At 41.6% G+C, this 27,187-nt stretch overlaps 1 protein-coding gene across 6 annotated transcripts in view; it reads right to left on the minus strand.

The window, feature by feature from the left end:
- PIP5K1B (phosphatidylinositol-4-phosphate 5-kinase type 1 beta) overlaps nt 1-27,187 on the minus strand; it is a 361,155-nt gene that overhangs the window by 143,820 nt on the left and 190,148 nt on the right. For all 6 annotated transcript variants that reach the window (XM_016190557.2, XM_060199750.1, XM_060199751.1 and 3 more), the window contains 2 exons: nt 20,437-20,567; nt 7,255-7,372 (listed from right to left, as the gene is read on the minus strand). In XM_016190557.2, coding sequence (XP_016046043.1) covers nt 7,255-7,372; nt 20,437-20,567 — 249 coding nt within the window. The remainder of the gene's footprint in view (nt 1-7,254; nt 7,373-20,436; nt 20,568-27,187) is intronic.

Here is a 27,187-nt window from a genome sequence, read left to right on the forward strand (position 1 = left end):
GGTATAGAACCAGGGTCTTATAAACTGCCAAGCATAGGACTTGCCAGGAAGAGGCCCCCCGTTTCAGTCCTGGGCACCACCACATAGCTGAGCAGAGCAGTGCTTGGATCTCGCTCTCTCATAAAATAAATATTCTTTAAAAAGTTAAATTCTGGGAGTCAGGCAGCAGCACAGTGGGTTAAGAGCATGTGACGCAAAGTACAAGGACCAGCGTAAGGATCCCGGTTCCAGCCCCCTGCAGGGTGGTGAAGCAGGTCTGCAGGTGTCTTATCTTTCTCTCCCCCTCTCTGTCTTCCCCTCTTCTCTCCATTTCTCTCTGTCCTATCCAATGACGACGACATCAAAAACAACAATAATGGGAGTCGGGCTGTAGCGCAGCGGGTTAAGAGCAGGTGGCGCTAAGCTCAAGGACCGGCGTTAGGATCCCGGTTCCAGCCCCCGGCTCCCCACCTGCAGGCAGGTCCCTTCACAGGCGGTGAAGCAGGTCTGCAGGTGTCTGTCTTTCTCTCCCCCTCTGTCTTCCCCTCCTCTCTCCATTTCTCTCTGTCCTATCCAACAACAATGACATCAATAATAACTACAACAATAAAACAACAAGGGCAACAAAAGGGAATAAAAAAAAATAAAAAAACAATCTTAAAAAAAACAACAATAATAATAACCACAACAATGATAAAACAACAAGGGCAACAAAAGGAAAAACAAAAACAAACGAACAAAAACAAAAAAGCAAAGAAAGGTATGTCCCTAGCTCTCATAAAAAAAATGTAGGTAGAGAGCTGGCAAGAGAGCTCACCTGGCGGGGGTGTGTGTGTGTGGGGGGTGGGTAGTGGTTCATCCTGCTGAGTACACAGGTTACCGTGTACCTGGATTCAATTTCCCACTCCCTACCTGCAAGGGGGTAAGTCTCGTCGTGGGTGGTGAAGCGGATATGCAGGTGCCTTTATTTCCCTGTCAATTTCTCTCTGTCCTATCAAATGGAGGAGGAGGAGGATGAAAAAAGGGAGGAGGAGGAGGAAGAAGGAGGAAAGGTGGGGAGGAGGGAAATATTGTTGCTAGAAGTAGATTCACCACACAGGCAGAGCCCTGGCAATAAGCCTAGTAGTTAAAAAAAAAAAAAAAAAAGAAAGAAAGAAAAAAGGAAAAAAAGTTCACCTAGGAAGGTGTGTGTTATATACATGGCCTCAGTTCAAGCTGGGTCCCTGCTACATTAGATGAAGCACTAGTGCTGTGGTATCTCTCTCTCTTTCTGTCTCTGCCTTTATTATTTTTTTCTTTAGAGAGACAGGGGCAGAGAAAGAGAGTGAAAGAGACCAGAGCACCATAGCTTCCCTCAATGTAGTAGGGACCAGGCTTGAACTTGTGCTAGCTCTTCTCTTCCTGTTTCTGTCTGGAAGAAAGAAAGAGAGAGAGAGAGAGAGAGAGAGAGAAAACCAGCCCAGAGCAGTGAAATCCCGGTGATAGAAAAAAAAAAAAAAAAAGAGGCGGTCAGTTGTAGTGCAGTGGGTTAAGTGCACATGGCACAAAGTGAAAGGATGGGAATAAGGATCCAGTTTGAGCTCCCAGCTCCCCTCCCGCAGGGGTTGCTTCACAGGTGGTGAGACAGGTCTGCAGGTATCTGTCTTTCTCTCCTCCTCTGTCTTCCCCTCCTCTCTCCATTTCTCTCTGTCCTATCCAACAACAACAACAGCAATGACAACAACAATAATAACCACAACAATGATAAAACAACAAGGGCAACAAAAGGAAAAAAAAATAGCCTTCAGGAGCAGTGGATTTGTGATACAGGCACCAAGCCCCAGCAATGACCCTGGAGGCAAAAAAGAAAGAAAGAAAGAAAGAAAGAAAGAAAGAAAGAAAGAAAGAAAGAAAGAAAGAAAGAAAGAAATGCAGGAAGACCCCAGAATCTTTTCTGACTATTTGATCCAGAGGGTTTGGATTCTTGCCACACATTTCCTTTTGGATAGGAGGAAATGTTCTGAAATTTCAAGCTCTGCCACATAATGCAGAGATCAGAGGCTACAAATGGAGAAATTAGGGGGTGGTGTCACTAAGAGCAGTCAAGAGAACAGTGGATTCCAACCTGAACATCTGCTTCTAATTAAAGTCTCAACTCCTTCCAGGAGCAGCAATGTCCCATGGATCTGGTTCCACTGGTTACTTAATAACCCAATGTGCCTTTAACGTGTGATTTACAAATCTGAGTGTGGGAAAATAAGTGGTTCTGATTCATCTGAATATGCTTGGTGTGTGTGTGTGTGGGGGGGTCATCATTAGCACAATGGCAGCCTGCAATGGGCTGGCATTGGGAGAAAGGGCAGGGGTACTGCCATCTGTAATTGTACCACTTCTCACCCTCCATCTGGGTTACCATGTTCTCTTCTAAGCAACCTTCTCAGAGCAACAGTAACATGGAGAGATAGGAACATTTTAATTAGCCGTGAACAACAAGCCCCTGTGTGCTAGCCTATTCTGTGCACCTTTCTTCATCTGTGCAAGCTGTTCCACTTCTCCCTTCCTGGAGGGTCTGTCCCCCCCTCACCAGAAAGCATGCAAAACCCCAGACCAGCTCAGCTCAGCTCAGTTCAGCCCAGCCCAGCTAGGCTCTGCCAAGGCAAATCCGCAATGCAAACTTGCACAGTCACTAGAGATCATTTCCCTTGTTATTGCTTCCTCTGATACTGTTACATATTCACTCCTGCTGGTTTTCTTGTAGGTGTTGCCACTCTAAATAGATACTATGGAAATCAGCCCTGATTCTGGAGTACTCCAGCACCAGGTGGAGGAGACCCACCAAGGGTCTGTTGTTTAAGCAGAGGGGGAAAAAAACAAATAAATAAACAACCACCACCACCAAACAACTCTGAGGCACATCTTTCAGAATAAGAAAGGGCTGTTCCAGAAGCAGCTTTGACATGCTGTCTCTCCAGAGCCTGCAGGTTTCACTGTGAAACCTGGCATCTGCTTGCATGTGTTAGATTTTAGTGGCACTGAGAATGCACACAGACTAATTCAGGCTGAAATCTTGATCCACAGTCCAAGGCAAAACAGAAATACAGATGTGTCACAGAAATTTTCTAAATGACAATTTTTAATTTTTATTTATTTATTTATTTATTTATTTATTTATTTATTTATTTTACCAGAGTGCTGCTTAGCTATGGATTATGGTGGTGTGTGTGTGTGTGGGGGGGGGGTTGAACTTGGGACTTTGGAGCCTCAGGCATGAGAGTTCCTGCATAATCATTATGCTATCTACCCTCACTCACAGGAATTTTCTAACAGTGTACCAGTACCAGTGAACTTACTGACTGCTGCAAAACCCCTGGATTCAGGTCCTGCTAACTTTGCAGATCTGAGTTTAAACAGCCCAACACTGAGGAACCAAAGGATGATGAGCTTTGTGATTTTTTTTTTATCTTCACTCAGTTTTTCCAAGGACCATTTATTCCATGTTCCTGGGCTTTTTTTGGACTTAGTACTTCCAAAATGTACTTTGTTGGGGAGTGTTCAATCTCTCTTGGCTGCAGTTTCACAATGAATCAGTACAGTTCACAGCATGGTGGGTGAGGGATTGGCTGCCTGGAGACCAGAGACAAATGAGAGGTCTGGGTCTTGGTGAGCTGGGTTAAGGGGCCAGCTGGTGAAGGGAAGAGAGCACCGAAGAAGAGCCCAGCCCAGCCTTCTGGAAGGGGCTTTGCACCCACCAACATGGCTGACCCTGGCATCTCTCTCCACTGCCCCCAGTTCAACTCCCTTACGTACAGTGAAAGCTGGGACTGCACTTTCTCCCAGGGGGATACCTGGCTCTCTGAAGCACACTGTGTTAGGCAAGAGACCCTTTCCTTATCGATGACACTTTCCATTCCTTCCTTACTCTTCTCCCCTCCCACTCTGCCAACACCCTGCCCCCCTTTGTTGCCATCAACTTCTGCCACTACTGCTAGGGACTTGGTGCCAGCATGATGAATCCATTGGCAGTAATTTTTTTCCTTTACTCTACCACTCATGAAGTGTCCCCCACCTGCAGGTGGGGAGTGGGGTCTTGAACCCGGGTCCTTGTTCATGGTAACATGTGTGTTCAACTGGGTGCACTACTTCCCCCACTTTCATTTTTTACATGGGACAATGCTGTTTTATAAAAGCAGTTATCTCAGGGGGTCCAATTTCACATTGTCCCTAAATATGTGCTATTTCCCCCCTTAAGGGACTAATCCCCTAACCCCCTTACAGCACGCTGCTTCTTCCCCCCATTAGTGTCCTCAGATCTGTTGACACAGACCCAGAATTAATTCATGTTTCACCCTGTCATTTCCTCTTCTCTCTTAAAACCCATGTATGACTATCACACTTCTTATCACAGGGTGGTGGGGTCCTCAGGTTGAGTTGTTTGCAGATGAGCTTCCAAGAGCTGAGACCTGGAGGGAGAGCTGTGTCAGCCCTGGGGGACTGCAGCCAGGTTTAGCGAGAAGGCCACTGTCCACATTCTGTTTCTTGGAGGTATCATGCATGTGTGTTGCTAAGGAGGTGAGCTTTATGTATGATTGATAGGGAAGAAGGTGAGTGGAATCAAGCAAAAACACTGTGATCTGGCTGATCTCTTTCTAGCCTTGTCCATGCTAACTTTATATTATGGGAAATTTCAAACATAGATGAAAAGAACTGTATAATTACCTTCTAATTTCAATAATTAGCCACTTGGGGCCAACCCTGTATCTAGATGACTCTACCCCTCTCTCGCCTTTTTGCTTACATTTCTTTTGAAGCCAATCCCAGATGTCACATCTTTCTCTCTCTTTTTTCTTTTCTTAGATATATAGAGATAGAGAAAATATGTAAGTGACCACAACACCAAAGCTTCCTTCACTGTAGTGGGAGCCAGGTTCAAACTTGGGTTGTGGACATTAAAAGCAGACCACTATCCAAGGAAACTATTCTGCCAGCCTTTACATCACCTCTTTTCATCTGTTGATATTTCAAAGAGTCGGTACAAGAAAAAGTCTCCCTTTTTGGCAAACAAACAAGCAAAAAAGAAAAATAAAAAACAACCCACAGTATCTTCACCAATATGAATCTATCAATATTGTTAGATATCTAATTAGTTTTCATGCTTCATCACTTTCTTGTACTTTTTCAGAAGCAAAAACTGTTTACTTAGGTTTCTCTGAGCCTGTCATTTGAATAGTCCTGATCCAAATCTTCCCTTTCTGCAAAGAGAGGAGATCACTCTGATCTTTGGAACAGCACTGAAACTCGGGGGCAAGGTGCAACAAGCTTATACACATAAAAGCAAGAAGCTGGACTCAAGATATAGTATAGTATTGTAAACTGATGGCAAGTTAATAAAATCTTTTCTGTGCTCTACTGCTGAGCGACCTCTTCATTATCAAAGTCTTTTATTTACTGTAGGTGTTCAAAATACCTGACTGACTTACTTACCTTTTACCAGGTACATGAAGGAGCCCTTTTGCTGAGACACTATTAGGTTTTGGTTTTGTAAATACTGTAACTTCACTATGACTAATCTATGCCTTTTCAGAGGATAGAACAAGCTTTCCCAGAAGAAAACAATTTTGTGACACAGAAAATGTTAAAAGTGGACTGCTAGCCTGTAGGCTCAGGGACACAGGAAAACTATTGAGAGACCTACTTGTATGAACAGTCATTAGTCACCTCTGATCATATTAACTGGGTTTGTGCTTTGAAATACAAGTTTACATGGTCCCTCTGGTCAGTAGAAGCTCAGCAGAATTTCGGAGGATTCATTGATTTATTGAGTGTAACAGGATATAAGGGAATGATCTTTACTTAACAACGAGAGTATCAAGATACTACTAGGTTTCCCCAAACATATTTCCTGAATGACAGTGATCATCAGTAATGACAGGATGAACCTAACTACTACTACTAAGAGGTATGTACATTGCACATTGGAGTGGTTAGGAGGGTAAGGTTGGTAGAGCTGGGTAAAACACCTGGCATCTCACTTAAAGGAAGGGTGAGGCAAACAGCCACAAGAACATACATATATAAAAGAGGAGTCAGATGCCCAGAGAGTTTCCACCTAGTTCTCACTGCTCTACAAACTTACCCCTGTGTCCAAGGAATCTGAATTATCTCACTGAGTAGGAGTCATGTGGTTTTTATTAGGGTACAACTAAGATTGAGGATCCATCATGGATTTTTATCAGCAGAGAAGATAATTCACAGCCCAGCTAAATTAGGAGATGGAGTTTCATTAGTCTTTGTTCTAAGTGACAAATTTTGCTCTGCTTTCTTTGAAGAGCATTATTCCAGGGGGTCTATCCAGCTCAAGTCCTGTGTTAAGATCATTCAGAATGGGATGAACAATAGATATTTACTGACATCTTTTCTAGAAGTTCTTGGAAACTAATTCAGAAGAAACTTAGGGCATTAATGATGATCAAATTATGAAGTAAACCACATTCTTCTTGGAACAGAAAGAAAATTCCTGGATCCTTGAACATGAGTAAGGTAAAAATCTGAGGTCATGTCAGACTGTGTCACAATAAGGCTGTTGTCCTTGCGTCTGCTGTGGGCCAGAAGGAAGAAAGGGAGACAGACAGGTCTAAGGGCAAGATGTGCCTCTGCACCAAATTAAAATATATTGTAAAGGAGTCTGCAATGAGGTGCAGAGAATAAATCCATCTCATTTCTTTAAAAATGACATTTGGAGGAAGCTTCATAAATGGTGAAGCAGTGCTGCAGGTGTCTCTCTCCTTTATCTCCTCCTTCTCTCTCAATTTCTCTGTCTCTACAAAAAATAACTAAAACTTTAAAAAAAAGAAATGATTAATTAAAAAAAAGAAGCAGCATATGAAGTGCAGGAGAAGGTGAAAATGGCTGTGGGCCAAAGCAGATTTGAGGTGAAGGGCATACATAAGGCAACTTTTATGAGAAAGATCTGGAAATGGAATCCAATCAACAAAATTCCCAAGAGTATTTAGAACTAATTATAATATATATGTTAGCATAATTACCTGAAGTATCAACCAATACCACAATAACTTAAATATCCATCACAGCTGTGGATTTGGAAATGATCTGTTAAAAGTGGTCGATCGTATTTCCTGGAGTTAAATTTATAATCATGATAAAACTGGGGACATTTACTACGCTTCAGCGATTTATAAAATAGAGACATAAGCCACCTGTTGCTGTTGCTATGAGACACATGTTTACATCACACATTTCTGGAGAAGGAAGGAAGGAAGGAAAATTGCAGGTTCTTACCAAGTAATCATCAGGCTTGATGCCAAAAAGTTCTCTGAAATATCGAAACGCTAACGGAGCATAAGTCTTGAATCTGAAGTCTGGATAGTGATGTGCTGGGGTCAGATTGCTCCCTTCACTGGAGGGGAGAGATGGGGTATGGGAGAAACATTAGCAAAGACAACTTGATATCAAATTGTAGATGTGCTATAAAAATCAGATTTTTAATACTGTATCACAGTAGATAATATTTACTGAATGAAAGGATTCCCCCCCCCCCGTAATAGTATCAGACTAGACTTTATACTTGCATGAAACAGGTTTGAAATCAATTGGGGGGGTTATCCTGAGTGGTGAGTTGAGCCCACACATTGCCATGCATAAGAACCCAAATTTAAACCCTGGGGCGGGGCCCCATCTGCAGGGGGAAGCTTCATGAGCAGGAAAGCAGTGCTGCGGGTGTCTCTCTTTCTCTCTCTCTATTCCTTCTCTTATTTTCTTTGTCCTATAAAAATAAATAAATATAGGTTGAAAGATCCTACCCTTATTTAAGAAAGTAGTCAGCCTGTAAGATCTAAAGCCAGCATCATCAAAATCACCCTTAGAGACTGCCTAGACAATTATCTTTCCACTATATCCAACACAATTTTTTCCCCCTCTTGCAATAGTAATAGCTAACTGCTGATTCTGGCAAGTTCTAGAAGTAGTCCTAGTAACAGGTGTTGTTACGTGCCATTATAAAATCATAAATATTATCTTCAAAGGCCAGGATTCACTCAGGTAGCAAAAAGGCAGGCACATTAGGGTCGTTACATGGGAAATGAGAAGTGCTGGGAGAAAAGGAGTCAGCTCTGTTCCAGCCTCACTATATGGAAAAACTCTTAGACCACCTCCTCACCCCACCCCTTTTTTTTGTGATACTTGGGATTGAACCCAGGGCCTCATACCTCCGAGGCATGTGTTCTTCTGCTGAGCTATATTTCTGGTCCCCATTTGCTTATTTTAATGACAAGTTTTCTTGAGGCAAGTACAGGTGAGGATTTCTATATTTCTAAACTTTATTTTATTATTATTATTTTCACCAGAGCACTACTTAAGTAGCTTTAGTTTATGGTGGTGCTGGGGATTGAACCTGGGACTTTGGAGCCTCAGTCATGAGAGTCTTTTTGCAAAACCATTAGGCTATCTACCCCAACCCAGGATTTATATAATGTGAATGAACACTCAAGGCTTACATTAAAACATTTACTTGGGGTTGGGTGGTGGTGTATATGGTAAAGTACTCATGTTACCTTATACAAGAACCCAAGTTCAAGCCTCTTGTTGTCACAGGCAGGGGGGAAAGCTCCACCAAAGGTGAAACAGTGTTGTAGATGTCTCCCTTCCTCCCTATATCTCCCTTCTCTCTTTCTGTCTTTATAGTAAACTTGAAAAAATTAAAATTTCAAAAATTAAAACTGGATTTAAAAAACATTTCCTCATTCACATCCTGGAATTTATAAAGGAATATAAAAGGAATGGAACTCATATAGAGTGTAATACTTTGATCAGAGCTATGGGGTTTATAGTTAACAATATTTATATACTTTTCCCATATTTGGGAGCTACTCTCTTCCCTGATACAGCTTTCTAGTCCTTTTTCCAACTATGACACCATCTCCTTAGACAATAACCTGGGTCCACCTGCATATTAGATGTCAGGCTTAGGCAAAAACTAGTAAAATCATGGACCCCTTGGAATACACCTAAAAGAGACCTACTAGCTTTTTCCAAAATGGAGACCCCAAATCTTTATTTTTTTTTGCCTCCAGGGCTATTGTCGGGGCTCGGTGCCTGCACCACGAATCCACTGTTCCTGGAGACCACTTTTCCCCTTTTGTTGTCCTTGTTGTTTTATCAGTTATGGTTATTATTATTGTTGTTATTGTTGTTGCTGTCCTTGGACAGGACAGAGAGAAATCGACAGAGGAGGGGAGACAGAGAGAGGGAGAGAGAAAGATAGACACCTGCAAACTTGCTTCACTGCCTGTGAAGCGACTCTCCTGAAGGTGGGGAGCTGGGGGCTTAAACTCGGATCCTTACGCCGGTCCTTGCGCTTCGCTCCACGTGTACTTAACCTGCTGTGCTACCCCCAAGACCCCAAATTTTTATCTGCAATATTCTTGCCTTTAGGTTCATGATTAGTCAACAATTTATTTGGCTTTATATCTTAACTCTTTTTCAGCCACCAGGTTCCAGATGCTACGTTGAGGCCAGCCCGACTTCCCTAGGCAGATGACCCCAGCAATGTGTCCTGGAGCCTCCCCCATTCCCCTAGATCCCTGCCCCACTAGGAAAAGAAAGAGACAGGCTGGGAGTATCGGTCAACCTGCCAATGTCCATGTTCAGCTGGAAAGCAATTACAGAAGCCAGACCTTTCACCTTCTGCACCCCATAATGATTCTGGGTCCATACTCCCAGAGGGATAGAGAATAGGAAAGCTATCAAAGGAGGGGTTGGGATATGGAGTTCTGGTGGTGGTAATTGTGTGGAAATGTACCCTTCTTTTTTATTTTCTTTCTTCTTCTTTTTTTTTTTTTTTACTTATTTAAAAAAAGAGACATTAACAAAACCATAGGATAAGAGGGGCACAACTCCACACAATTCCTACCACCAGATCTCCATATCCCATCCCCTCCCCTGATAGCTTTCCTACTTTTTATCCCTCTGGGAGTATGGATCCAAGGTCATTGTGGGATGCAGAAGGTGGAAGGTCCAGCTTCTGTAATTGCTTCCCCGCTGAACATGGGCGTTGGCAAGCCGATCCATACTCCCAGCCTGCCTCTCTCTTTCCCTAGTAGGGTGGGGTGTTGGGGAAGTGAAGCTCTAGGACACATAGGTGGGGTTGTCTGTCCAGGAAAGTCTGGTCAGCATCATGCTAGCATCTGGAACCTGGGGGCTGAAAAGAGAGTTAACATACAAAGCCAAACAAACTGTTGAACAATCATGGACCTAAAGGCTGGAATAGTGCAGATGAAGTGTTGGTGGGTGGGTGGGTGGGGGTCCTCCATTTTGTAGACAGCTAGTAGGCATATTTTAATTGTATTTCAAGGGCCTGTAGCTATACTAGTTTTTTTTTTTTTCTCTGAGCCTGAAATCTGATATGCAGGTGGATCCAAGTTATTGTCTGGGGAGATGATGTCATGGCTAGAAAAGGGACAGAAAGCTGGATCAGGGAAGAGAGTAGCTCCCAAATATGGGGAAGAGGTATAAATATTGTTGACTGTAAACCCCACTGATTTGATTTGGTCTGGGGTCCATATTCAGCTTAGGAGCCTATGTAGCCTCTGCATCCCTGTAGATCTGAGCTCACACTCTGTGGTCATGAGTAGGAACATTCCAACTGCCCCAACTTCAGAACCCATCTTCCTCAGGTGTAGCATAGTATGTTGTCCATCTTCCCTTCGGAGGATGGAACATTCTCTGTTGCTGTTGATCCAAGTTGAGGGCAAGGTCCTATGGGGGCCCACAAAGGGGTCTTTTTTGTTGTTCCTGATAGAGATAACTGGTACCAATGGAGAGAGGGATTTATTTGAGGTCTAGGCCCATCATGTCTGTTTGGGAATCTCAGGACTCCCTGAATAGGGCCCCAGCTGATGGGGTGGGCTTGATAGTGACTAAAGAGTCATCATTAAAGTATGCCAGTCACTTGCCCTTATTCAGCTTTTGTAGGCCTTGCTTATTGATAAGGATAGTTTGGAAGTGACTGAGGGAAGTATAATAGGAAATAGGTAAGGAGGGTATCTAAGTCTAATTAGATACTATTTCATTAGGAACTTTATACTGACTCACTGTATTGTGTGCTTTTGCCTTCAGGTAAAATGTACCCCTCTTATCCTATAGTCTTGTCAATATTTCCATCTTATAAATAAAATTATATAAATAAAAAGATGAAAGAAAAACACGTTTTAACACCTGACATCATAAGAAAAAAAAGAATGAAATACTTTGAAAATATGAACAGAGAAATAGCATAAAAACAAAGAAACTTAAAAGGGACCTATGACACCTTCATATTTATAAACAAGAAAAAACAGTTACAATACCTTGGGTTCTGAAGTAGATTATTTAGGGCTAAGCATATTGCCAGATGTCTTATCTCTTTCACTTTTTCATGATTTCTGGCTCATGTCATCAACACAATTTACTTCATTCTCCACAACGTTCAAAGCAAGAAAGAAAAACCCATGCTCCACAAATAAAGTTTCTCTTTAAATGGCTTATTTTTATGTAGTTGGGGGCTTTATATTATCCCAGTGAGAAAAAAGTATTTTTTTAAATTAGCATTTAGGCTTTGGTTAACCTGAGCTCCTTGGGTTGGTTAGATTTCCCTGAAGCCTCCACCAGTAGCAAAAGTTCACCTTCCCCTCACATCTCCATGAGCACTGTGGTTCAGTTACAGGATTATGCTTGGTTTCCTTGGAGATGACACAGATTGACAGGTCACAGACACAAGCACATGCCAGTCTCTCTAGGTAGAGAAGGAAAAGACACACACACACACACACACACACACACACACACACACACACACACACACTCTGAAGGAAAAGACACACACACACACACACACATTCTTCTTTAAGTACCCACCCACACAGTATAAAAAACCACCAAATCACACACACAAAAAAGAGGAGGGGGTAAGAGGAGTGGATGGGCAGAACTTAATCTAGCTAGTTTGGCCCCCTAGTTAAGATACAGAGCATGGTGTGTATCCACTCTTAAGGCAGGCTTGGCTATCCGAAACAACCCATAAATTATGTGCGAGTAAGAGGAGCAAATGAAGAAGTGGCAGCCACAGCATTTCATCAGGCATTCTATAGTAGCACTTCTTCACAGCATAGCTGACATGTATTAATTAATAATTAATTGCTGAGGCCACATAATCTCTAACTTCTCTATCTGCAAACAGTGGTTGAGAGATAATGCATGGTCACTACTTTTGTTTGTTGACTTCCTAGCAGATTTTCAGGTCTTGTGATTTGGATTCTAAAGTAAGTTACTTTGGGCTAAGAGTGTTGGTAGATGGCTGGTCTCCTTTGACAATAGTAATAGTGCTCATTTGAATTCTCTGGAACCACACTGGATGCTCTGTGGTAGTTAAGATGATCTTGACCCCCTACATACAAAGAGACATGGATTCCATTCCCATCTCTACCACTAACAAGCTGTGTTTCACAAACCTTGAATTTAATTTAGAAACAAAATTGAAGATCTGGGAAGATACCATGATGGTTATGCAAAATGACTTTCATGTGTAAGGCTCCGTGGTTCAATCCCTAGCACAACCATTCTTAGCACTGTTTTTAAAGATATATTTGTTTATATTGGAACAAGATTCATTTTTTTAAATATTTAATTTATTTTAGTGAGAGAGAAACACAAAAAGATGAAGGAGAAGAGACAGAGAGTGAGACATTCCTGGGGCTGGGAAGACAGCATAATGGTTCTACAAAAGTTTTTCATGCTAGTGGCTCTGAGGTCCCAGGTAAAGTCCCCCATAAGCCAGAGCCGAGCAATGCTCTAGAGTCAGTCTCTCTCTCTCAAATAGATAATTTTTTTTTTTTTTTAAGAAAGGGAGGGTTGTTTGGGAGGTGGTGCAGTGGATAAAGCATGGGACTCTCAAGCATGAGGTCACAAGTTTAATCCCCAGCTGCACATGTACCAGAGAGATGTTTGGTTCTTTCTCTCTCTCCATTAATAAATAAATAAAATTTAAAAAAAAAAGGGAGGGGGAGACACTCTTCACTGTCTTTCTTTTAAAAACAGTATCGCTATAAAAGCCAGGGCTGTGCAGTGCGCTGTTCTATCACTCTATTCCTCTCATTAAAATAAACTAAACAAAAATAATAAATAAAATAAATATATTTTTTTAATTGACTTGCTTATAGGAGGTGATACCAGAATGCCAGAGCTGGTTCCAGATCATACTTTAAGTTGCTTTTTGGAGAAGCAAGAAATGAAAGAGACAGAGTACAGTTCTTTATTTTCAGATTCTTCTCATTTTTTTTGGTAGTTACAGTATTTTTCCTCCTATCACTTAATAGGTTTAGCACATTACATGTGCCTAATTGTTCAGGTTCTTACCTGGCAAAATAAATCTAGGAATTTCATATTAGCCTCCAATTTTTAAAAAATGATTTTTTACTATTAGTGATTAAATAATGGTTTACAGAATTGTAAGATTTTAGTGATATGCTTTCGTGTGTGTGTGTGTGTGTGTGTGTACATGCAAGTCATCATATCTACTACCAAATTCCAGTAACCCTTCCCCTACCACCACTTCTCACAATGTTTGAGAAACATTTTGGTTACTTTTTTTTTTCAAGTTCATTAGCTTTAATTGCACATAAGAATGAAATCATATAGTAGTTGTCCTGCACCTCTTAACTTGTTTCACTTAGCATAATCACCTTTAGTTTCATTCATTTTTTCCTGAATGACACAATCTAACCTTTGTTTCATTGTTTGTTTATTTACCAAAACACTGCCCAGCCTTGATTTTTGGTAGGGATTGAAAACTTGGGACTTTTGGTTCCTCAGGCATTAAAGTCCTTTTGAATCACCATTATGCTCTCTCTCCACCCCCAATCACATCTTTAAAAGGTTAAAGATTCATACACTCTGAAGAGAAACCCGAGTGCTTGTTTCTTTCTATCTCAATATCACACTTTTAGTTATAATTGCTGTACTTATAGTTGAAAGTCTAGTGTAATAACCTCTGTTTTGGTTTATCCCCCTCCCACACCCCCCAGTGTTGGTTTGGCTATCTTGGGCTCCAAACAAATTTTAGAATTCTCTTTTTTAAAAAATATTTAATTATTTATTAGAGATAGAGAGAAACTGAGAAGGGACAGAGACAGAGAGACACCCACAGCCCTACTTCACCATTTGCAAAGGTTTCCCACTGTAGGTGGGGACCAGGGGCTTGAACCCAGGTTCTTGCATACTGTAATGTGTGAGCTTAACCAGGTGTGCTACTGCCTGGCCCCCAAAGTTTAGGACTCTCTGTTCAACTTCCATGAAGAACACGTTTGCGATTATGATAGGAATTGCATTTAATGATGGAATAATTATTTTAACAATATTTATCCTCCCAACCAGTGGACACAGGACATCATTCCATTTCTTCGTGTGTCCCTCTTTTTTTTTTTTTTAATTTACCAGCTCTGGCTTATCACTGGTGTCAGCTGACTGACTGAACTGTGGGAGTTCTGCTCACTTGCTCCATAACTCCTGACAGAGACCCCTTCCTGCCAATAGACCTGGCCATTTGCATTTCTGCCACTAGTGCCTCCCTCAAGTTAGACCGGTATTTGTTAGTCACCGGGAGCAACTTACTAAGCAGAAACAAGCCTGTTTGCTCTGGTACTGAAACAGAGCTCTGTGCACACACATTGACACTTTATCTACAACTTTCTGACCACAGCATCAAATCTGGGGTCAAGAGATGAAGATCGGGTCATGATACCCTGACTCAACCATCTCCTGTGTGATTTTAGAAGGTCATGGAATACACATCCTCAGAAGAGATTTCACATCATTATGCACATCCCAAACAGGCCCAAAGCTTTTTCCATCTCCAAAATGAAATTGTTGGTGGAACAAATATATGAGATCTAAAAATAGTTCTCAGCCACTTTGAGAGAAATAAATTAAATAAATAAACAAAGCACTTTGTTGCTAAGGGAAACAGGTTCTACAGCTTCACAGCAGCAACAAATTAAATCATCTCAGGGCATCCTAGGCAATGAGTTTCATGGCCCAAACACAATCACTGAACAGTCTAGTCCCTCTGCCCCCCAGATTCCACTACAGTCCTGCTTGCCTCCCCTAATTTCTCCCCAGGTTGGTCGAGAAGGATAGGAAAGGAAAAAAAGTTAAAATGCATTTATTTACTTAAATAAACATTCATTTATTTAAATAAACAAAAGTATGAAAATGATGGAATAGATTTATAGGTGCATAATTATCACTCCTATAGCTATCAGCTAAAGACACTGAATCATGTTGTGGAGCACTGTCATTGCTATCGTAACAAGAAGGCATACCAACTATGACTTGGAAATGACAAATATTCCTGAAACATGCAGTCTTTTGAATTAAAACCACATTGAATACCACCTCACAACTGTTAGAATGGCCTTCATCAACAAGACAGGAAAGGAAAAGAGTTGGAAAGGACGTGGAGCAAGAGGAGTTGTAGTACACTGCTGGTGGGAATGCAAACTGGTACAACCACTATGGAAAACAGTATGGAGAATCTTTAATCGAATACAAATGGAAATACCTTAAGATCCAGCAATCCCACTCCTAGGCATTTATACGAAAGAGATAACACTAGTTTAAAAGGATATATGTACCCCCATGTTCATAGCTACATTATTGACATTTTTTTTTTTTTTCAATCAGTGCACTGCTCAGCTCTGGCATATGGTGGTATGAGGGATTGAACCTGGGACTTTGGAGCCTCAGGCAGGAGTCTATTTGCATAACCATTAGGCTATCTACACCTACCTGTTGCTAAAAATATGGAAGCAACCAAAATGCCCTAGAATAGATGACTGGATAAAAAAGTTTATAGAACATATACTCAGTAAGTACTACTCAGCAATGAAAAGATAATACTGTGTCCTCTGGGATAAAACAGATGGAACTGGATAAAATTATGCTTAATGAAGTAAGCAAGGAAGTAAAGGACAACTACAGGATGGTTGCACTCATATGGGGAATTTAGAAAATTGAACACAAGAACTTGAAACAAAGGAACAGCCAACCCATATCCAAGACTGTGGAAAACTATAGTGGTTATCTAGGGCTGGGGTGGGGAGGGGAGGTGGGGATACAGACCTTTTGTGGTAAGAAAGGTGTGATATTATAATCCTATAACTTATAATGTTATAAATCACTACTAATTTAACATGTGTGTGTGGGGGGGATACATTTAATACTCTAAGTTCTCTAACTGCCTAGACCATACCTCTGAGTTTACATATTTTCTTTAGTCTAAGTATTTAATGTTTCAGATTTGCAAGATGATCAAATTCTGACACTGGGCTTAAATTGTTTAAGGAGCTCTAAAAATACAATTTGTATATAGTTTTTTTTTTAAAAAAAAATCTACGTAACTTACAAACTTAGGCCAGATAGATCAAAACCATTTGGCCCTGTCAGTATCTAGGATATGATGATTAGTAGATATCCCTTAAAGTGTACAAAGCATAGTGAAGTCAAGTATATTAAATCAGGTCTGAACCAATGGAATTTCATAGAAAAAAAAAAAACCTAATAACTTGGTTATAATAATATTAACTATTGCTACTTTAAACTCTAAGACTATAAGGAACCCTTCCCATTCTCTTTTTTAAGTTTTATTTATTATTGAATAGAGACAGAGAGAATTGGATGGGGAGTGGGAGACAGAGAGGGAGAGAGACAGAGACACCTGCAACCCTGCTTCACCACCCATGAAGTTTTCCCCTGCAGGTGGGCACCAGGGGCTTGAACCTGGGTCTTTGTGCACTGTAGTGTGCATGCTTAAACATGCATGCCACCGCCTGCCCCCCCCCCCATTCTCTTTAAGATCCTTATTTCTCCTAGTCCTGGAACCTCTAGGACTATGCCCACATTTCTCGATGTTTCTTCTCTCTGATCCCTTACCGTCATACTGTCTCTGTTAACCTCAACTAAATCAATGCTACCAGTGCTGTCATGCCATGTTATACTGCTACTGACTTGTTACTGTGATTGTCACCAGACACACACCAAGCCTGAGATGTCAACCTCCTAATGCCTTTAATCTGGTGAGGTTTTTTCCTAACACATGAGACTACCTATTTCCATTTCAGATGGCATATTATCTAACAAAGTTACAGATACTAGATACAGGCTAGGGCTTAGGGTAGTGGGTACAGGTGTACATGCATCCATAAGCAAGGGGCAATTATGTAACTGAAAGTAAAAGTGCTTAGTAACCCTCCATGATTAGACTTAGACCTAATAAGCCTAGGATCCTAGCAGGGCCTAAAGAAGGCATCATAAATTCTCTAACTGATTAGACTTAGACCAAATATGCTTAGCAATCCAATAGAAAGGCCCAAAGAAGACAGGCCCCATAAACCTAATACTGGTTTGGCTATAACAAATGATACTTAATGCTTTAACAACTGGGAGAAAAATCTAACTTCATCAGATAAAGGGCTACAAAAGCTGGATAAGGGCAAGAGACTGTCTTAATTAATGGTGGCCTTTTTAGTCAATACCAGACCACCCCATCTTCTGGGGCCTGAGTAAGGAAATCCTTGCATTCCCACAAAGGTATGATGGGCCTAGACCTCTATTAGATCCCTCTCTCCACCATCACTGGTCACTTACATCAGGAATATCAGCATAAGCCCTCCTATGGGCCACTCCAGGAATTTGTCCTCCCTATAAAGTAGCCTCTGAAGGGAGGCTGGGTTTCTCTGCCACTTGAGAAAAGACTGGTCTTAAAATGAGAGCAGCCTACAATGTTCCCAGCTGTGACCATAAGCTGCAAGCTCAGATGACAGGGACTCAGAGGTTACACGGGCTCCTGTGCTAAATATGAATATATACGGGCCCTGGGTCAGTTTGATAAGGTAAACAGTTATAGAGTTTCTTTGAGTTTGGGAGCTACTATCTGCCCTAATCCAACTTTCTAGCCCTGTTATCAACTTTGACACCTCATCATCCCAGGCAATATTTTTATCTACCTCCATGTTAGCAGTGAAACTCAAGCAAAAACTACAAAAGTCATTGGCCCGTAGGAACACACCTAAAATAAGACTTACTAGATTCTTTCCATCCTAATAGACCTATGATCATCTGACCTATTACTACTTTTTTGGTTCATGTTCAGTAATCATTTTGTCCTGCTTTATATTGTACTGCCTTTCAGCTTACAAGTTGTAGATGCTACTAAGAGTCCATCCTGACTTCTCTGGGCAGATGACCTCACCAATGTGTCCTGGAATGTGTCCTCTCCAGGGCCCTACTCCACTAGGGAAAGACAGAAACAGATTGGAGGTATGGACCAACCTACCAATGCCCATGTCCAGTGGAGAAGCAATTACAGAAGCTAGAACTCCCACTTCTTGCATCCCCAAAAGAATTTTGGTCCATACCCCTAGAGGGGCAGAATTGTTAGGAGAAGATGACCAGAAAGCTCTGAACTTCAACTCCATCAGGATTCCGAGAGAGAAGAGGAAAAGAAGCAGGATATTTAGAGGTAGTAATAGGTGTGGCATGACTTGGAATGGAAGAGAGGGCAGGACCATAGGGGGAAAAAAAAGGGAGCAACTATATAAAAATATAGACACATAGCTAGAGAAACTGTAGTCAATCTGCAATCTTGGGAGAACTATAGTAGCTTCCAATGGGAATGGGGATACAGAACTCTAGTGTTGGGAACGGTGCAGAATTATACCCATTATAATTTTGTAAATCAATATTAAGTCACTGATAAAAATAAAAAAGACAATGAAGACAAAGCAAAAACCAAAAATGAAAAGTATCACCCATCATTCTCACTCAACCCCAGTAGTAAATGGTAAGAAAAAAAATACTTTAGAGCAAATATTTACTTCAAATATGAATATTTGACAATTCAATCCTCAGAGCCCTAACACAAAACAACTACCCCAAAGGTCCCAAATTGAGTATCTTTTTATTTGATAGCTCATATTCTTTGAAAAACTCTATTATTATTCATGGCTTCTCCAATTTAATTATGATTACTTCTCTTCCTATGCTAAAGTAGTGCTAGACTTTTAAAAACTTATTTTAGTTCATTTTTGGCAAAGAATAAATCATAGAAGGCATGCTTTGTTAAGTCATTTTGCGAATACAGATCTATGGTCTGAACTACATTTACATTGTTGTGGTACCTTCACCGCTATCTACCTCCAGATTTATTTGTTATGCTGATTTTTTTCCTGCCAAAAATACAGTATGCTTAGATGTGACACATATGAAACATTTTGATGCTTTTGCACATATGGTGACAAAAGAGAATCCTCCTATGTTTTCTGGAGGAAAGCTAAGTTAAAGTCATCACAGAAGTAAAGCTGTAAGAAAGGATTTGGACATGAGGACCAATTATGCACTCATGGTTCATTTTATTTTATTATTATTTTAAATTTTCAATTGCCATGAGGGTTATTGCTGGGGCTTGGTGCTTTTATAACAAATCCACTATTCTGACCACCATATCCTCCCCTCCATTTCTTTTTATTTTGATAGAGCAGAAAGTAAGTCAGAAGAGAGGGGGGAAATAAGGAGACATGGGGAAGTGCATGGGTCTTTGAACTGGGTGCATGTCAACCATGTGTTCTACGTCCCAAGCCCTTCAAGTTGATTTTAAAAAGTAGGGTTGATTTACATGTACTATGTGTGTATGAAAATACTCTGGTAACTTGATAATGTTGTAAAATCATCTTAAATCCCTTATAAAAAGCACATAAAAATAATCCATTTATAGTTGAAAGCCATTTTTTATCTGTAATAGAAATAAAATCTATTCTACAATTTAAGAAATACAGACAAACCATAATAAATGGCCACTTATTACCAAAAAAATGGGGGAGGGCAGCAAAATCTTGGTACCAGCTGAAGATTCTTGGATGCTCTCTTTTTCTCACTGAACCTTAAAATTTCTCCATAGTTTTATAGACATTATCAGAATGCCACCAATCATAACTGGCCTGCGAAACAGAATCTTGTTATCTTGGGGACTGGGTGTTGACACACCTGGTTGAACACATGTTACAATGATCAAGGACCTGGGTTCAAGCCCCCAGTCCTTCCTCCACCTGCAGGGGGAAAGCTTTGCGAGTGGTGAAGAAGTGTTTCAGATATCTCTCTGTCTCTCTCTCTCCCTCTCTATATCCCCTACATCCCCCTTTTCTCTCAGTTTTCTCTGTCTCTAATAAACAAATAAAGATAATTAAAAATATTTAAAAATAAAAAGAATCTAGTTATCTTATGAAAAATGCAAATTGATTTTGATGCAATACAAACTAACAATGATTGGAACAGCTCTTAGTCCTGAAGGAGTTCAATATGTACCTCAGCACATGTCCACAACACACATGGACAGAAAGTCTTCCTCAGCATGGAAAGCCTCATGAGTAAGGTTCTTACCTGGGAAGGAACACACTCTCCACCACATAAAAGTCTTGCATGAGAACGTCTCGATCCGGTTTGGAAGTGAGATTCCCCACTGTGTATCCTATTCCCAGCTGAATAGCACCTTTGATAGCAGATGAAGCAGTCTGCAAGGAGAGCAAGTGTCTCAGTATTAGATTCTCTAGTTGGAGGCCCTTTCCATGGCACAAGTCACAAAAACAGGACAGTGAGGCTAGATTTCCTTTCTTGTTCCTAAGCAATGAGTAAACTAGGTTTGGAAAGACAATAGGTGGCTTCCTTGTATGGAAAATCTATTCCAACTTTTAAGGACTTTTCTTGTGAAATTACTTTTGTGGTCATCTTGTCTACTAATAATTCTTTTTTTTTTTTTTTTTTTTTTTTGCCTCCAGGGTTATCACTGGGACTTGGTGCCTGCACTACAAATCCACTGCTCCTGGAGGATATTTCCCCCCTTTCTTGCCCTTGTTTACCATTATTATTGTTGTTGTTATTGCTGCTGTTGTTGTTAGATAGGACAGAGAGAAATTGAGGAGGAGAAGACAGAGGAGGAGAGAAAGATAAGACACCTACAGACTTGCAGAATTCCCCACTTGTGAAGCGACCTCCCTGCAAGTGGGGAGCTGGGGGCTCAAGCCGGGATCCTTAAGCCAGTAACTGCACTTTGCACCATGTGCGCTTAACCCACTACACTATTGTCCAGCCCCCGTCTACTAATACTTGTAAGGCCAAATAAAAATTTGTCTTTCTTATATTAAAAACATAGAAATTTAGCAGAGACCTTTCTATATAGAACATTATAATTTCTGCCAAAAGTAAATTATATAGTCACAGTAAAAAATCAGTTCTCTAATATACTGAAGTATTAGAGAGACTATTTTAATCTTTTAAACTGTATTTATTTATCTACTGGATAGAGATAGAGAGAAACTGAGATGGAAGGGGAAAATAGAGAGAGAGAGTCAAAAGAGGATCACCTGAGAATGCAACAAGATAGGACCAGAATTACTTTGGGAACCCTCCAAGCCTGGGGTGAGTGCAAACACGTGTGGCTCATGGACAGAGAGGGGCTTAAGGAGAGATTCCTAAGGCTAAAAGCCCATATCTACTTGGGAGTGCTGGTAGATGGCAGTTTGCCAGTTGACTCGCCACCTCCAGTCTGAGTTTTATCAACAAAATGACTTCTGCAGGGAGGAAAAGATCACCTAAATATCACCAACTTACAACCGTGGGTCTCCATTGCTGCTGCCCATCAGGGGCTGGATAGCAGCAAGGAAGCCCTATACTGACATCAGGGGGTAGAGAACTGGCCAGGTGACTCAAGAATCTACACTCCTGGTGGTCCAGAGGCGTGGCTATATAGTAGGAGCCTTTTCAAATCATTATAAAGAAAGGATCCTGAAGGCTGCATGAAGAGAGTGACAGAGAGAAAGAGACACCTGCAGATCTATTTCAACACTCCCAACCCTTCAGGTAGGGAGTAGGGGTTGAACAGGGTCCATCACCACCTGGCCCCAGAAAGAATATTATATTTCCATAAGAAATATAAGAGGAAAATGGTTTGAGTTGGGATATAGGAAAGTTAACTTGGAAGTTGCTTATTGATCTTGTCATGGAGTCATATCAGTATTTTCTGCACTGGGGGAGGGGAGAGCAGGAGATGGCTCACCCAGTACAAGGCACACTCTACATGAGTGAGAGTTGAGTACGAGGTTCCGGCAGCCACATGCTGGAGCACCATGGAAGAGGAAGCCTGACAAGTAGTCAAACAGTGCTGTGCTGTCTTCTCCTTTCTGTATCTCACCCCGTCCCTGCTATTGTATGTCTGGGAACCATGCTTTTCTTTGCTCTAATTTCTAGTGTCCTCAAATCCTACCCCATGCATATACCTCTCAGACAGCTTAACCCATTTTGATACTATTCTGTCATGACAAACACTATACATATAGAGCCAAAAGGTGATGTTACATCTTTTCATCTACCCTCACAACTCATTTCCTTCCCTAAGACTCTTTAATCTTGAGTCACACAAGGTTGACACCCCAAACCAAGCATATCGAGCACCTGGCTAGGTCACAGATAAACACATGTTGACTTCACCCAAAATGGTCATGGTTGGTTGGTACTGTCCAGTCCTCTCCACTGTACAGTTGGTAACAGTTTCCCATGAGGAAGTGAGGAATGTCTTGAAAAATTTTTTTAATGTTTTATTATTTTTATTTATTTATTGGATAGAGACTGTCAGAAATTGAGAGGCCAGGGGGAGATAGGGAGAGGGAAAGAGAGATGGAAATATAGGGAGAGAGAAAGAGAGAGCAATTTCATCGCTCATGAAGCTTTCCCCCTGTAGGTGGGGACCAGGGTCCTTGTGCATTGTAACATGTGCACTCAACCAGGTGCACTACCACCTAGCCCCTATTGAACATTTTTTTTTCATATGCTTCCTGACAATAGATCTCAGGGCAGCAAGAAGGCTGGACACACAGCACAGGAAGAACATGAAAAACAGACACTGCTAATTTAACAGCCTCACTCTGAGTTCTGCAATGGCCCCAGTTTGCATCAGTGATCTTTTGTACAGAAGGCTCTTACTTCTGCTGACTGGAATGAATTTTTCTCATTTCTAACCTCACAGAAAGGCTCAAAAAGGCATCCCTTCCCTGTTGATTCTCTTTTTTCTTCACTTTTTAAATTTTAGTTGGTAGGATAGAGAAATTGAAAGGGGAGAGGGAGATAGGTACCTGCAGCACTGTTGGCGAAACTTTCCCTTTCCCACCTGCGCAGGTGGGAACCCAGGGCTTGAAGCCAGGTCCTTGCACATGGTAACATGTGTACCCAACTTTGTGTGCCACTAGCAGGCCTCCCTCCTATTTCTGATGGTCAGCATCAGCACTTTTCAGAGGAACTGGCACCACAGTAAGTTCTGTTCCAGATCTACTAACAGATCTGTATGCTCTTAAGAGGCTCCCCTAGTGTGTGTGCCATCCCAGCTTTTCACAGCTACCCAATTCCCTGCTTGCTTCAGTCATTTAGCACTTCTTGAGCCGGAAGGTGCTAACAGATGAGTGTCCAGAGAATTGTGGATCTTCTGTGACATGAGAAGGTCCTCAGAACCATCAGTGCTTACATACGGAGTTCTTAGACATCAAAGAGTATGAGAATCACCAGGGATGTGATTTAGAGCAAAATAAAGGCTGGCCAGGAAGATGATGAAGCAGTAGTACACAGGACTGATCAAACACATAGATGAGCAGTGCCAAGAGTCCTTCTTCTAGCCATGACATTATCTCCCCAGACAATAACTTGGATCCACCTGCATATCAGATGTCAGGCTCAGGGAAAACAAAAATAAAAACAAAAACACTAGTATAGTCATGGGCCCTTTGGAATATAATTAAAATAGGGCTACTATCTATCTACAAATTGGAGACCTCCCCCATCCCAAATTCTTCATCTGAAGTATTCTATCCTTTAGGTTCATGATTAGTCAACAATTTGTCTTGCTTTATATGTTAACTCTTTTTTCAGCCATCAGGTTCCAGATGCTAACATGATTCCAACCAGACTTCCCTGTATAGACAATCCCACCAATGTGTCCCAGAGCCACACTTCCTCAGAGCACCACCTCACTAGGGAAAGGGAAAGACAGGCTGGGAGTATGGATTGACCTGCCTATGCCCATGTTCAGTGGGGAAGCAATTACAGAAGCCAGACCTTCTACCTTCTGTAACACAAAATGTCCCTTGGTCCATACTTCTAGAAGGATAAAGAATAGGAACGCTATCAGGGGAGGGGATGGGATACAGAGTTCTGGTGGTGGGAACTGTGCGGAGTTGTACCCCTCTTATCCTATGGTTTTTGTCAGTGTTTACTTTTTATAAATAAAAATTAAAAAAAAACTCTGGCTGCCTGCCTGACCTCAGAAGGAAACTCTATGGGAAACAATTCTTTTGATAAAACCAGAATGAAATGTTTTATTTGCTTGGAATCATACTTTGGTAAGCTCAAGGAAAACTTGCAAACCACTGGGTAAACCATTAATGAGAGAGAGAGAGAGAGAGAGAGAGAGAGAGAGAGAGAGAACAGAGACCATAGCACTGGAGTTTCCCTGAGAAGCACCCTAGTTAATGTCACTGCCAGTGAGACAGGGGAGTGATAGACAAAAAAGAGGATGAATATGGGATGGTCTCACTCATGGCCAGAACTATTTAATCAATATGGGGGGGTATAGATTGAATGTCTCAAACTTTTTGATGCATAGACCCCAGTTCTGAGTATATATTCATTTAATCTCAGCACTTTAAGCCTTCAAATTGGTAACCTGATTGAAACAGGTCTGCAGGTGTCTCCCACTCTCTCTCTACCTCCCCTCTCAATTTCTTGCTGTCCTATCCAATAAAAAAGAAAAGAAAAATGGCTTCTGGGAGCAGTAGATTTGTAGTGTCAGCACTGAGCTCCAGCAATAACCTTAGAGGAGGGAGAGGGAGAGGGGGAGGGGGGAGAGAGAGAGAGGTTGAGTAAAAAGAGACACACCTGCAGCACTGTTTCACAGCTTGTGAATTCCACTGTAGTTGGGGACTGGGGGCTTGAAATATGGGTCTTTTCACATTGCAATATGTGTGCTTAACCCAAGACAATACCACCCAGCTTCTGGATTTTTTTTTTTTCAATGTGGCTAATTTTAGATGGAACTCGAAGAAATCATGTTAAGTGAGATAAACCTAAAGGAAGACAACGATCTGGTGACCTCATTCACAAGTGGAACTTAAAGAAAGGGGGAAACACAGAGTGAAACTTAGATAAGCCATGATCAGTTATAGGAAAGCCAAGAACTGTTAGGGGGTGGGTAGTGAGAGGAGAGTGAGAGTGTGTGTGGGGGGGGGGCACAGAGCGTGATGGTAGAAGAGGATCTGAGATGATGGTGGCAGTGATGTGCAGAGGCTTGTCACACAGAGATAAGTAACTGCTGTCCCATGACAGAATCTCCCTTATAAAGCATTATATCCACCAATACAGAGGGGAGGGAGAGAAACCCTATGTCTGTGGGAGAAAAAAACTTGACCTGTCTCTCTCAACTACTGTGTGGAAGAACCAATACTCTGGGTGAGAAGCCACTCCCCAGCCCCCACACCCCCGCACCCCATTCAGCACAATAACATTGCACACAGCTGTCCTCACTTGAATTCTCTCTGCTGGAGAGGAATCTAACTGAAGCTGAGATGTACTTGAATGCTGAGATGATGATAGACACCCTAAGAAAAGTGTCTAAGGAAACCTGCCATAAGCAGATCACTGATCCCAGCAGCAGGGTGATTTTAATGATTTTTACACTGGATACCGGAAGCTGCTTTCTATGAAATCAGATCCCTTAATATGTCATCTGATATCACTGGCTTTATAAGGAAGTATTAAAGCCTTTCAGTCCAACATTTCTCCCCTGAGGGGTTCAGGTGAACTTATTATGGGATTACAGCCAACATAAACATTACTTTGAATAATTTTTTTCTAAAGTACACACCTGTTTTGTGTCACACCTTGTTTGAACTCCTCCAATAGGTCCCTGGTGCCTTCCAGGAATGAATCCACCTGCCTCAGCATGAAACAGAAGCCCTTCTTTCACAGTACTTCCTTCCTCTCACTGCTCTGTCTCATATATTAAAAATACCCTCAGGTGCCAGGCGATAGAGTACCGATTAACCGCATATAGTACCAAGTGTAAGGACCCACTCGCTCAAGGATCCTGGTTCGAGCTCCCCACCCCCCACCTGCAGAGGGGTCACTTTGCAAGCAGTGAGGCAAGTCTGCAGATGTCTATCTTTCTCTCCACCTCTCTTGTCTTTCCCTCCTCTCTCAATTTCTCTGTTCCATCCAACAACAGCAGCAGCAACAACAACAATAACACTAACAGCAACAACAACAACAATGGAAAAAAGATGGCATTCAGGAGCAGTCAATTTGTAGTGCTGGCACTGAGCCCCAGTGATAAACCTGGAGGCAAAATAAATAAAGAAAAAAATATATATCCTCAACACACAAACTCTCCTCCAAGCAAGTTAATCTTACAGGGCCATGAATCTCTTGCAACAGCATGTGAATTTTCCTGTGCAGGTATATTTCCCTTTAATGTTTAAAAATGCATTCATTTATGAAGGAGAAGGAGCAGCCAGAAGCAGAACATCAGCCTGGCATGTGTGGTGCCAGGGATTGAACTTGGGACCTCATACATGGGAGGGGTGGAAACTCACACAGGTGTGTCCTAGTCAATCCAATTTCTTCTTATGGTGATTGGCTGGTTCTCTCTTCAGCCTCCCTTTGCTGAGGGAAACTCATGACAGAGCAACAGCTCTCTCCAAAATTTCTTTTCCCGGTCTCCACATCTCACAACATGCTAGTTCTTTTCACAGACCAAAAGAATCACTAACCTGGTCTTAGATGACCTTCTCCAAGTTCTGTGTGGCCGGCTGGCAGTGGACTTTGGAATGGGATTAAAATAATTCTATTTTCAGTGAGCACCAGCTACACTGCTCCACAGTATATGTCCCACTGAGGACACAGGATTATGGCCAGTAGTATCCGCAGTGTTCCAGTCCACCTCCTACATGACTATCACACTCATCATTCTAAGTATAAAGGCAGGAAGAAAGCAATAAAGAAAAGAATAAAAAGAAACCCTCCTAGCATTAAAGACCCTCACTGGCCTAGTGTCTCCCCCATAGACTGGCATAACATACTCCCAGAGGGATAAAGA

Source organism: Erinaceus europaeus, chromosome 10, assembly GCF_950295315.1.
Source record: "Erinaceus europaeus chromosome 10, mEriEur2.1, whole genome shotgun sequence".
NCBI lineage: Eukaryota > Metazoa > Chordata > Mammalia > Eulipotyphla > Erinaceidae > Erinaceus > Erinaceus europaeus.